The sequence below is a fragment of the Solenopsis invicta genome, chromosome 8, assembly GCF_016802725.1.
Source record: "Solenopsis invicta isolate M01_SB chromosome 8, UNIL_Sinv_3.0, whole genome shotgun sequence".
NCBI lineage: Eukaryota > Metazoa > Arthropoda > Insecta > Hymenoptera > Formicidae > Solenopsis > Solenopsis invicta.
The window spans coordinates 9487046-9500303 of NC_052671.1; the positions used below are offsets into that span (position 1 = coordinate 9487046).

A 13258-nucleotide genomic window follows, 5' to 3' on the forward strand; every position below is an offset into this window, starting at 1 on the left:
CAACCGGATCGCCTGAGATGTAACTGGAGAGCACATTACCTGGTATTAAGTCACCGAGATAACTACCCGCGTGGGAGGTTCCACCAGCCCCTCCTCCCCGCCCCCTCTCTCTCTCTCTCTCTCTCTCTCCTTCGCTTAAAGCACGACGACGTGACCCGCCGCGCGCTGGCTCGTCGCTTTACGAAATATTCAGATTTTTTTTCAGGCGCGTCAGCGAGCGCGCCTCTCCACCGCGGAAGGCATCGCGGTTGGCGGCGTACGACGGAAGACAGCGGGATATACTGTGTGCTGTCCTTCGCTCTCCGATTTATACGAAACACCGCTTACGCGTTGATGAGGGTCTTAAAGCGCGCGCGCTTCCCTCTTCCTCTCTGTCTCTCTCACTCTCTTTCCCCGCGCCGCTTTTGTATCTCACATTCGCACGATACACTTGTCATTTTTATTGGCGCCGTTTATCCTCGCCTTGCGAGAAGGTGCTCAAAAACTCTGTTTGCGCGACTGTCCCGAATACACATAAAAAATGCTTCATTGCAGAGATTTTATTTCGTTAGTCGCGCACACAGCGTCGTTGCCGAGAAGATGCATTCTCCTTGATATCTTAACTCTTAAATCGCGAGATCGAGTTTTTTTTTTCAAGTACGTGAAAAAAATAATTACGTAACCGTAATTTTCAATTAATTCATTTTTATTTATACGTTTTAATATATCTTTAATATATGTATATATATTCAAAATAAAATATATAAAATTCCCTTCGTTTGTCTCGTAGAGATCTTCCGACAATTTACTGTTGGAATTTCTGATTAAATGTTAAACGTTAGCGCATACGCAGTATATTCTCGCATAATTCGGCATTGTAAATTTTCGGGAGGAAATTTCTTTAAATGGCAAGGCCGGTAATCATACATTATAGGAAGCGATGCTTCGCGGACGGAGGTGTACTGGAATTTGCACGTTTATTGTCGCATTAATAATTCATGGTGTTGCGCAATTTTTAATCAGCCGCCGTCTGCCATTGATTGATGCTGCCCTTGCGCCCCCACGGGGCTCGAATTTACATACAGAACGAAAAGGAAAAGTATTGACACGCGATACGCGCCTACCAAACAAACAGCAAAATCCAATCGCGCATAACGGCGCCGTTTTCTTTCTACTTCTGTCCCCTCCTCCCCCGCCCGGTCGGAGGGCTCTAACCCTTTCCTCTCTTTCCCTTTCTCTTTCTCTCGCCGTCGCGTTTCTACAAAGAAGCTAACAAATCGACCGCGGGAGATGCGCAGGTGAGGCTTTTTATTAAAAAATTTTTATTACAAAACACACAGCAAAGCATACGTCGCCATCGTCGCCGTCGCCATAGTCGTCGTCGTCGTCGTCGTCGTCGTCGTCGTCATCGTCGTTCGAGGCTCCGGTCGAAAAACCTGTTTGCTCTGCCGCTACCATCACCACCATTGCCATCGCTTCCTTTCGGGAGATATTGCTTTACAATACTATATTATACTGCGTGGTACCGTCGAATTTCGCCTGTTTGGATTTAACGAGACTCGCCCGAGGACTCGCCGGTCGTATACGCGAAGGGTCCGCGAAGGGCTCGCGCGCGAAGGGTCCTTCGGGCATGGCAGCGAATTACGCGCGGAGGCCCGGACGTAGGTATACCTATTACCCGGGGTCCTCTCCGCTCTTTTCTTTCCCTCTTCCTCTCTCTCTTCCTCTTTCGATATTGCGGATGCACGATCGCGTGTGTCGAATTTCTTTCTCTCGATATGAGGAGAGGAGCAGCCCAGAGAGCGCGTGCTTCGTAGGTGTAGACATCCCCGGGCATTAATCCCTCGCAAGAAGGGACGCTGCACATTGTCCATCGGGTCCGCGGTACAGCCGCAAAAACACGTCGGAATTCTAGCAGGGGGATTGGCAACTTTTTTCCAATATCCGCGTCGTGCCCGACTCGAATGAACGTTAAAAGCAAATGCTAGCCCCTTAAGTCGTCGTTGCCTGGTGCAACCGGCCGGCGACGCATGTACGGACAAGCTTTATGGCTCCATAAATCGCCGTTTCGGACTCTATTGTATGTCTCTCTCTCTCTCTCTCTCTCTCTCTCTTCTTCCTTCCTCCCCTCGTCTTTTTCTTTCTCTGGATAGTTAACTGAGACGTCATTAATAACGGAGATGAGTGTTCGATTAATAAACTTGGGATGGAAACGTCGCTCATCCGATAATTAAAATAAATCGTCGATTATAATACTTATATATCGATGAGCTTGATTTTTTTTTTACATTGTAGACACAAGAAAGTTTACTTTATGCAGATTGAAGAGCTCCGATAGAGGATAATTCTAAAGATGAAAAGTAAAGAGAAGGAGAGATACCTTTTTGTGCCTTTTGTATCTTTGGCGTTACCGCCGTTCTCATTAAATCGTGTTTGTTATTCGATTGGTATTTAGGAATTCGCTCACCGATATTATATCGGTTGCAATTCTTGAATTTAAGAGAACGGTAAGATGGGGGAACAAACGCAATTTTCCACAATAAGCGGCGAAAACTTGCATCGAGCGTGCGTTCGTCGCGCGTCTATCGCGTTGTTCGAATGTCTACGACGGAGGAATGCTCTTTATGGTGGCTGTTCGCGACCGGCTGCAGCGGGAGCAAGCATGAACTCTCGGGGGTTCATCGAGCGGTGCGTTACACGAAAATTGTGGACACGTTCCAGAAGTCAAGACGCAGCCGCAAAATACCGATCGCATTACGCGCCGTATTACCCTAGATTACATTCCGCTTTCGAAGAGCGCTTGCCAGACGAGGAAGCCAGCGGAGTGGAGGAGGAGGGAGGGAGGGGGGGATCGAAAATTCAGGAAATTCCATCGAGAAAATCGCTTTCGGTTCCGCGGCCGCTGCTTGCCGCCATTGCCCGCACGGTACACCACAACGAGCACGAATTGGGGGCGGACAGGTACGACTCTTGGCATTCGGGAGATTATTTGTACGCAATCTGTAGGTCGTGCCGCGGGGACGAGAAAGCGAAAGAGAGAATAGGAACAATTTCCTGGCTCGCGTGTTGGTGCGTGTGTAGCGGCGCGTGAGAGAGGTGCCCCGAGGAGGAAACAAGCCGTGCGAGAAGAAACGAGGAGAAGAAGAAGAAGAAGAAGAAGAAGAAGAAGAAGATGGCAACGACAACGAAGATGAAGTCGATGAGGAAGAAGAAGAAGACGAAGAAGAAGAAGAAGAAGAAGTTGGAGCAATATATATATATATAAAATATAGGAAAAAATTGTTGGTGGTAGGGCAAAATGTCGGGAAGGAACCGCGGGCGCACCAGAGAGAGGAGAGAAGAGACGAAACGGGCCGTTCTTCCTCCGCGCTTCGCTCCGTGCTCTTGCTCAAAGCTCGAGGCAGGTTCTCAGAAGCTACCGGTGCCGGTGGAATCCGCGTGGAGCTGGATTATACTGCCAAAGGGTATATTTATCGGGCGAGAATGTATGCAGAAGCGCGGACATCGCTACAAAGGGGCCGCCCCTGCGGATTTAGCCTTGACGCAACTTCGAGAGTGGACTCACGATTTCGTACCCGCCGCATCTAACCCGCAGTCGGAGCAGACGCCGCATAATGGATTGCCCAACTTTTCTCCCGCTGCTTCTGTCGCTCTTTCCTTCCTTCTTTCTTCCTTCTTTCTTTCTTTCTTTCTTTCTTACATCCTTCCTTTCTTCCGTTCTTCCTTCTTTTCTTCCTCCCTCTATCTTTTCTCTTTTCTTCTTCTCCCCTTTTCTCTCTTCCTTCTTTCCTTTTTACAATATCTTCTCTCCGTTTTTTCTTCCTTTCTTCTCTCCCTTTTTTATTTCTTATTCTTTCACGTGAATGAAAACCTCCCTCTCGGAAGCCTATACGCGTGAATCCACTTTATTGATATGTTTTATTGAAGTACTGCATCATGAAGTACTGCATCAAGCGCTATGGTAGGCACCGTTATTTCTCGCGACGTGTGAGAAAACAGTCGTTTAGCTGATGCTCGGGCATAAATTCGCGATGAATAACGCGCATTTTTACTGCCTTTGAGGATTTTTCAAATCGCCGGGGATCGACAGTTAGGATCCGTTACCGTACGTAATATTTATCGTAAGTGCATCTCTCTCGGTATGATACTGGAAATGGAATTGACGCGTGAAAAGGAGAAAATTACGCAATTTCTTTTTTTTTTTTCATTATACTTTTTAATATTCCCGTTATATATTCAGGAAGCGCGTCGTTTAAACGGATAGCATACTATAAACGAGGTTAAACGAAGAGATAAGGCACGTATTTATCGCAAAAATTAAAAACTTTTTAATGCGTATTTATATTTACATCATTGCACCTCGCATAAGTATATAATATTAGAAGAGGAATTTACATAAAACACCGACTGTCTTATATCGTCGATTTCTCTGCTAGTTCTCCCCGACATTATAATTACATTTAAATTTATTATAATTTAATAACAACTGACAATTTTATTGAAATATTCAGTGAAATAACTGACAATAAAATTACAATTTAGCCTTTCGGTTTTTTTCACTTTTATTATTCATAACTGTGAATGATTATATACATAATATCAATCTTAATTCGTTCGAGTTTTCTACTCCTGCGTTTTCTGCCTCCTTGCTGCCTCATTCGTGCAACAGCGCCAGCGTCGTGAATACTTCGTCGAATGTCTACCTCAATTTTCTTTTCCCCTTTTTTTTATTGGTACCTCGCAGCTGCATTGCGTCAACCGAAAGAGGCGCATCGTTATTTTCCTGTAGAACCGTAAAACGCACGTTTCGGTTATGCTCGAGGATGAATTCAACATCCTCTCATAAAAGAGTGACTCCGCGCTGCAACACCCCGGCGTCGTTGCGTCTCTCGACGTAAGCCGCAACGATCCCGGTTTCCGTGGGTGAGGAGGGGGGAAAGGGAGACTGCAAACACGGTGTCAGAATCAAGGCGGCGTTGCGCCCTGACGTTAAATGGACGGTGTAAAATGTGCGAGGCGTAACTTCTAAGCGCCCCCCTCGTCGCGGCCGGGGCCGCCGCTCGCTCCGATTCGAATGCGCTCGCGGTCGCGAGCGCGGCCACCGCGCTCGGATAATGGATCGCCCGACTTTACTTCCTACACCGCGCATTTACCAGCGCGCCCGCATGGGATCCCGACGGCTTGCGAGTCGTTTTTTATCGACGCGCTTTATCGAAGTGCCGTGTCGGCCGGGAGAGCGGTGTCGGACCGACCGCAAGAGCGCGAAGAGCGAGTGCGAGCGCGCCCGTGGATTTTAGACGTTGTTCGACGACACGTACGAGTTCGCGCGAATTTCCGCGGTAATAGAGAGTTTTTGTCGCCGCCGTTATTCGAGTACGTTAACGCAAAATTCCCATTTTGCACAGTCCTAAGGAAACCTTCGCAGTCACGCCGGAGAAGTGCGCGCGGTAGGACGATTTTGCGGTTCATGAGCGTGGAGGAACACAAAATTGTGCTTTGCGTAATTCCTAGGAGCGTGGTGGTTGCCGTGAAAGGACTATGCAAATGCTTTTCAGCGTCAAGGGTTCATATGCGGGAAAGCGGAAGTCGCTGCATGAAAATGTAAGGAGGAGAGATCGAACGATATAAGGTCGATCTAATGTCCACAATGGAAAAGTGTGTTCTTATAGCGTTCAGGGGTTTCAAGTGGAACAACATTATTTTCACAATTTTCGATCTAATAGCATTAAGTGTTTGGAGAGAAGCGGCAGAGAAAACGTTCAATCTCTTTTACTTTTCGCATTACGAATATTTTTTTTCAAACAAAAGGATTTACCGTTCTCCGCTCCATTCAAAAATACAGCGAGCGTATGGTTACATAAATAAAAACCAAGATTCTAGGTATTTACTATTATTTTTGTTTGGGAAAGGTATTAAGAAATGTCCTAAGAAAAATATTTTTAAATCTGCTTAGGCACTCTGATTTCTCAATTGATACTTACAAGGGAACGGCCAGAACTGTCCTTCGTCGATTTTTATGAGCTTTGAATATATTGTGGAACATAAAAAAAATATGAGTCTAATATTTTTTAAATGTTTTTTTACAACAAGCTCATCCAAAGCTCATCAAAATCGGAGAGGGACAGTTCTGACTGTTCCTTTGTTCGAACTTTGCAAATCAAAAAACTCCAACATTTACAAATCTTATATTGCAGATTACATCCAGAGAAAAATTATGTTTAAATTGATGAAATCATTTTTTTAACTTGACTTTTTTTTAAGTTAATGAAAATATCTTTGAGGGAAATAAAAATTTATTCAATTTCAAAAAGTGACGTCTAGTCTTTTTAAAAGTAAATAAAGTAATTGTTCAAATTATTTATTAATTTAATTTGCTAATTATTTTGAATTTAAACAAATAATTTTTAATTCAAAGAAAATACTAAATTGTAGAAATGTAAAATACAATTTAATTATTTTGATTTTAAAAATATATTTCTTTTATTTAAAAAAAGATAGGCGTTGCAAACTATTTCTTTAATTCTAGTAAAAAGAAACAATGAAAAAATTTTTTCACATCAAAGAAACTTTTCTGTAACTGTATAGCAGTACACAAATTTCTTTGATTCAAACAAATATTTTTTGACTCTAAGAAACTTTTTTCTAGATGTACTACGGATATCTGTGGATTTAAAAGCGAAACGCTGGAAAGTACATGTCTCTTTTAAAATCTAGGGTTTATTCTAAAAAATTGTGGAATCTGTTTTCTTGCTCAAAGAAAGAGTTCTTTCCAGCTTCAAAAGGGTACACTCGTTCTTCTTTGTGTCGATTTAATCTAGGACGAGCTACAGGATAACTTGTTTGCCTTTGAGAAGAACTTTTTTCGCTTGCGTTTACGTGTCGACGTCGTACAGCTCAGATTTACGTTTAAAATCTATAGATTTTGACCGATCTCCTAGCGCGGCTTTGCCAACCGATCGCACCTGCGATGTCGAACAAGCTGCATAATGGATCGCCAGACTTTCTTCCTTACACGCGCGAGTATCACGTCGGATAACCCCTTTATGAATCAGTTTTATTAATATGTTTTACCAGAGCACTCGATCATACGTGGCGTACGATTATCGAATCAGCCATTAACGGCGGTGGTGCATTTAATCGTGATACGTATTACATGTTACGCCTGCGTTTCGAGCTTGTTAGACCTTGTTGCACTCGCGCAAGTCTTCGTTACACGGGCAATTTATTCGTATTCAAAGAAAATGAATTTATCTTTGAACCGCCATCGAAACGTATGCACATAGGAATATATTTCATTAATCCCAAGTTTATTACATATCAATATTATCTGAGCGTTCGATGAACAAAGGTTCTAAAAGAATACCTAAGAAATATCTTCCAACGCAAAAAAAAGAAAATACTTTTCTTGCTGAAATTTTCCATTGAGAGTACGTACGTGTTTTCTTTTATCAACGAGCCAAGCGACAACGCGACGTATCTCGCAAAATCCGTCTCCATTCGCGGACGTAGTTCGCTGACGCAACTTCGAGAATGAGCTTGCCACGGATTTGCTGGCCATGTCCGTCGAAACGGCCAACCTGCATAATGGATTGCACAACTTTTCTCCCTGTATGTGCCTCCGCTTTTTACCTCCGTCACCGAGATTTCGCGCAGCTTTCTTACCCATGTATTTCGTCGAAGTTGCATTCGTCAGGTCGACGCAAAATACTGCAAAAAAAAATGTCTCTCTTTGCGTCAGTGGTTTCAGCCTTGATGTTTAAAGTTTTGAAGCGGACTCGCGGTTTCAAATCCCGTATTCACCGAATTTATGAGCTTTCGTAATGGATTACCGAAGGTTGTTTTGCTCTTGTCCGTCGCGCTTTATTTAGCCCGTGGGTGGTTTGTGGTAAAGCCCCGCCTCATGCTCTACTATTCAGAGAAAATAAAATAAAATACGAAAACGAAAAGGATTGCAGGTACTAAAAATCAAAATCGAGACAATCCGTTTTATTAAATATTTATTATTAAAAGCGGAGGTATGTGCGAATATTTTGAATCAAATCAGCGATTTTGATTTGATTTGTTTGTCGATTTCCAAAATTTTTTCATCGCTTCTAAAAATATTACAAATCTTAGAAATTATTACAAAAATTTGTGTATGCGACAAACGTTTTTGTAAACTTGTTTCAACATTTCATATTTGTATCATGATTTTATAGAATTTAGAAAAATTTTTAAGTGCTCTATTATATTTTTCTGAAATGCATTAAAGTACTATCATTTTGATAGTAACATTTGTACATATACTCAATGCTCATTATCAGTATAATTCCTTTACACTTATTGGCTATTTATTACAAATTTTTACTTAACACATCATTGGTTGTAATTTTTTTCTAAAATTTTTGCGATTATGTTTGACGTATAAAAAAAATCTGCAATGTCATTATGGAAATACTTATTACATTTAAATTGATATAAATATCACAATATAAATTCGAGAAAATTTGATTCGAATTCGATTCGTATTTCGATTTAACTTCACAAGTACTTGATTCGGACTTTTAATTGAAAGATTAATTTTTATTTAGTTAACTCTTGCAACATTAATAGTTTTATATATTAACTCATGTTAAGTCACATAAATTCCTATACTTAAATTTTTATACATATGCAATCTCCTGTACTAAACACGTGTGAATTCTATGAAGACCCGATAACTTTTTTTGATCTGTCAGTAATCTGTTATAGCGCAGCCTGCTGCCTTTAATTAAAGAAGCATTTGCGCGAGATAGGCGAAATTTATTGCGGCGCGTCTTGTAATAAATTTTGTCTACCTCGACACTCGACATTTACTCGTACTTGTCGCGACGAACAAGGCAACGTAATTGTTACACATGTGTACGTTTTTACGGCCCATTATGTATTATTCCTGCATCACGCTATCTCTCGTTCCGGAGATACGCGCTCGTTTTATTGATCCCCCAGACTCTTCCGGGGACTTACGGAAAATGAGGAAAGTAGAATGCAATTAAAACTTGTTTCCGCGAAGTAAGATTATCTAGAGGGAGTCAAAGAACTGGCATCTTACATCATTTAGCCGAGACGCTAACTTTTTACAGCCTAATGTCTTTTTGTTAACTTCTTCAATTTCTTGTTTTTATGTTGTTTCTGCATTGTGGCTATTATTATACACTTTTAATATCTTGGAGGAGGGAGGAGGGGGGGGGGAAGCGAAATGAAAAAAAGGTTAGTCCAAAAATACTTTAAGCTGTCTGGCGCTTGTAATTTGATTTTATTGCCGGTTTTTTAAAGTGGGTCGCGTCTTCAATAAGCTACAAGGAGGACGAGGGGACTGTTTAGCTTGCCTTATCGATCTTCCTGGGAGATACTTGTGGAAAATTGGAGCTTCCGCGATCATAAAAGTGACTTCAAAGCGGATCAAAAAATTAGAAAAGCAATGTTCTCGGCAGTGGAAAGGCCGTTTGAGGATCTCGGAAGAGATTCCAGGAGAGACCGTATTCTTTTCTGACTTTTCCCTCTAGTTGCACGCGGGCAGAGAGAGATTTCTTTTTTATTCTCAACCCTTTTAGCAGTCAATCCTGGCACCCTCGTTCCGAACGGTTCCGATTTAGCGACGGTGGAGGTGGCGGAGGAGGGGGCGTTAGGAATCGGGGGTTTACAGCGATATCCACTTGCATTGATCCTTGGCGATCCCGCAGCCGAGCATTGTTACGAAGGAGCAACTCCGTAGCGCGCCGCGCTGCGCGCATACGTTGAACGCTCATACTCTTCCGGTCGAGGGGGATTCGCTTCGTTGAAGCGATCGGGGATCGAAATGTTTTAGTATTCCGTAGCCGCGTCGAAAATTTATAAGGTAAGAAGAACATGCGGGTCAAGAGGACCGCGCGTATTAACCGGCGAACTATAAATTCGTGGGTCTCGCGTATATTTCGTGCCTACCTGCGGGGACCGCTTTTAGGTGGAAACACGACAAGGGTTCCACCACCATCGTTCGCCGTGAATCGAACGGGAGGACCCTCCCGTAAGTCGGATCGTGTATTTTTTTAGCGCCGCTAGTATCCCCATCGGCGAATGCCTTCGGATTTATGCGTTTATACCGTCGCAGCAACATTTTCCCCCCGATATACATATCGAGGCGTACCACCGCGCCGCCTCTGGTGTCGCGGCCGATGCTGAAATATTAAGAGCGCGTTGGCGCGCGGAATTACGAGCGATGCCCTCGTGTCGTTACATAAGTCGCGCGCTTTATTACAGCCATTGTCAGCGTTTCGCCCCGGCGACATACCTCCCACGCGTCGCCGGTGATGTATTAACGCAATATCGCCGTGATAGCCTCTTTGTAATATTTTACCGCTATCGCGGATACATACGTAACTCGAGTGAATCGTGATAGAGGTTCTGTCTACCGTCGACGTGACCATTCGCGTATGGCTGCAGCAGATATGGCTCTGCACACGTTCCGCATTTTACACGAGGAATATGAATTAAAATATATTTTTAAAATAAATTTTACACACGGTGAAATTTAACGAGATTTTTTTTTAATTCTGCACGATTTCAATGCGCATTAATTGAAAATTATTAGCAATAATAAGTTGGATATTATACTGCGTGAAAATAATAAATAATGAGAGAAAGTAGCACTTCTCGATCGAGAAGCAGATCTTAATAATTTTTTCGTATCAATTATCAAATGAATTTTTCAATTCTATAAACTGCGTGCCGATATGATGGTGATCGGACTTAAAACGCAATCTTAAACTGAAACTAGATGTAATATCTCAAATTGCGTTGATTATCAAATTTAATAACGACGCTGAAAGCATTTTTAAACTGTAAAGAACTTATTGGCGTAAAATAATATTGAAAAAAATTCGTTTCGCCTGAAAAATGGCACTTTTTATTTCTTTTAATATATAAAATTATTAACTTGTGCGAACTGCATTGCGCTAGATATCTTTTGTTGTATCAACTTTATTTTTTTTTTTGGCAATATTTAAAAAAATATTATAGAAATAATTTGAGATAAATTAAAAGTTTCCGAGGATGAGTGATCTTATATTGCTTTTTTTTACATTAGATTCCAATGCACAATATGGAAATGATGACTTGCCTGATCTATAAAAATAGAGATTTAATATTACTATTAGGTAACTCCTTAATCAATACAGGACAAAGTGAAGAATATTTTATATTACTTGTGTATCATTTAAATAAGACAAATAATTATTTATATCTTATTAAATACTTTTCTTGAAATTTTCTTGAAAAAGTAGCTTGAAAAAGTTACAATATATACGTGCAATTTGCTTTTAAATCCTTAATCTACTTTGTCTCGTTAATCCTTGTTAAATTCGCACATTCTCAGTATTGTCGCGATACACGACTCGGTAATTAAATTATCCCGTCACGAAACGTCGCTCGGCGACGATCGTTCGCGTCGGTGTTGAAGCGCATTTTCGTTCATTGCCGGTGAGTCGAAAATCCCTACGGCGCCGTCTAATCGAGATCGAAATGGACGACGCGTGTACTCCGGCGCGAGTCCGGAGTGGAATGGAGAAATGTCGCGTCGCGCCCGACTTGGACTCGTCGAAGGATTCAAGGGAATGTTCCAAAGGAGCTATTGCGATCGACGAGAGACATCGAGGCGGACAACGGCGGCCGCTGCACGGCTTACTCCCTCTCTTTCTCTCTTTGTTTCTCTCTTTTTTTCCTTGTGCTCTCGTGAAAGGAAAAGCCCAGGGAGCGAGATAGTCCGGGCCGGCTCGCAGGCGATTATGTCGATATCAAATACCACGAAACGCACTCAGCTATGCTCTTGAACCGGCGCGGCTCTGCGCGGCGACGTTGGCGAACGTCGCTCTTTCTTCCCCGGCTCGCTCGCAACGGCCTATTAAATTCTCCGTGCGCAAGGGACCGTATTGTCTTTTCGCTCGACCCCGCTCTCCGTGTGTACACGACGCGCCCAGGAGCACTTCATTATCATATAATTTCCAGTTCCCTCGCGCGGATTACCGCCGCGCAGCGGAATCGGCCGCGTATGCTCGCGTATACACCGACGACACGTGGTGTGCGGTGCATGCGTTGCGCACCGTGTCCCCGAATGATTCCCCGAGTGCGCGTCTCCTTAATGTATTCCGGTCCCTCGGCTCGTCTCGGTACGTCGCCCCGGGCATTAGGAACGAGACTTAGGTCTCTCGGCAGGGATTGTCTCGGCGCGGCGGCGAAGCGGGTGCAACGAGGGCGAGAGGTAAACTTTGTTTACAATTCACGCGAGAGAGAAAGAGATGGCGAATGAACACGACCGGACGATAAAATATCGCGTTAAAGTCAACTTGAGTATCGTGTGATCTGGCATTTCAGGTCTGCGAGGGTGCCGTATCGTTTCGCGTTCGCATAGTTTTTCGACACAAGCGAGTCGTTACGAGATCGGCGTACAGGACGCTCCGCTTTGAATGGCGGGAAATCGTTTCTTGCCAGTATTATCGCTTTTACGTAGGAATTCAACGGGATAGGAGGAGATCAGCTTGCGACGCTGTTCGCGAGATAATAAAGTTTTTAGATGCGCATTCGGCGCAATAGTAGAATAAATCTAATGGACAGAGTAAGTAGAAGATTCAACGCGCAATTCAACGCTGTAAAGTTCGAAATGCACAGAGAAAAAGGTTTCTTTAGATTCAGTATTCCTATTTATTTGACTGAAATTTGTTTTATCGAAATAACATATACTTATACGAAACATTATTTGTTTGAATAAAAATTTTGTTGTTTCGTTAAAAAAAAAAACTCGATTATTTGACAAAAATAACACTATTATTTGAAGTAATATCTTTCAACCAAATAATATATTATTTAATTACAATAAGTATAATAACAATGAAACAAATAATTTATTTATATGAAAATGGCAAAATATATTGAGAATATATTTTTCATTTTAAACAAATGATTTGTTTAAGACGAAGATATATATTGTTTGAAATACAAATAATCATACTTATTGTTTCTTTTGGACCATTCCAAATAACAAATTTTTTTGGATACAATAAAATTTATTAAGTTTGAAGAAATCGTTTTCTCTTTGTGTTATCGCGAAATTTTATAATTAGACTTATGTTGGATCAAAAATAATTGCGGTTTTTGTTATTTTAAATTTTGACGCTTATTTCGAGATAAACTTTTATTTAACTACGTTCGTGCAATATATTATTTTAAAGCGCAAAATTCGCTCTGCTGATTTATGCCGTTTTTTACTTTATTTTTGTTTTTGTTAGGC

At 42.0% G+C, this 13258-nt stretch overlaps 2 protein-coding genes across 3 annotated transcripts in view; one reads left to right on the forward strand and one right to left on the reverse strand.

Moving 5' to 3' along the window:
• Positions 1-13258, forward strand: part of LOC105200954 (lysine-specific histone demethylase 1A) — a 130424-nt gene that overhangs the window by 23625 nt on the left and 93541 nt on the right. The window lies entirely within an intron of this gene.
• The window catches only part of LOC113002939, a 126695-nt gene that overhangs the window by 3432 nt on the left and 110005 nt on the right, over positions 1-13258 (reverse strand). The window contains exon 1 of one of the 2 annotated variants that reach the window (XM_039453119.1): positions 7415-7890. The exons of the other annotated variant lie outside the window; for it this stretch is intronic. Coding sequence (XP_039309053.1) covers positions 7415-7645 — 231 coding nt within the window. The 5' untranslated portion in view covers positions 7646-7890. Of the gene's footprint in view, positions 1-7414; positions 7891-13258 lie in introns of those variants that run through there. 2 annotated transcript variants of the gene reach the window in all.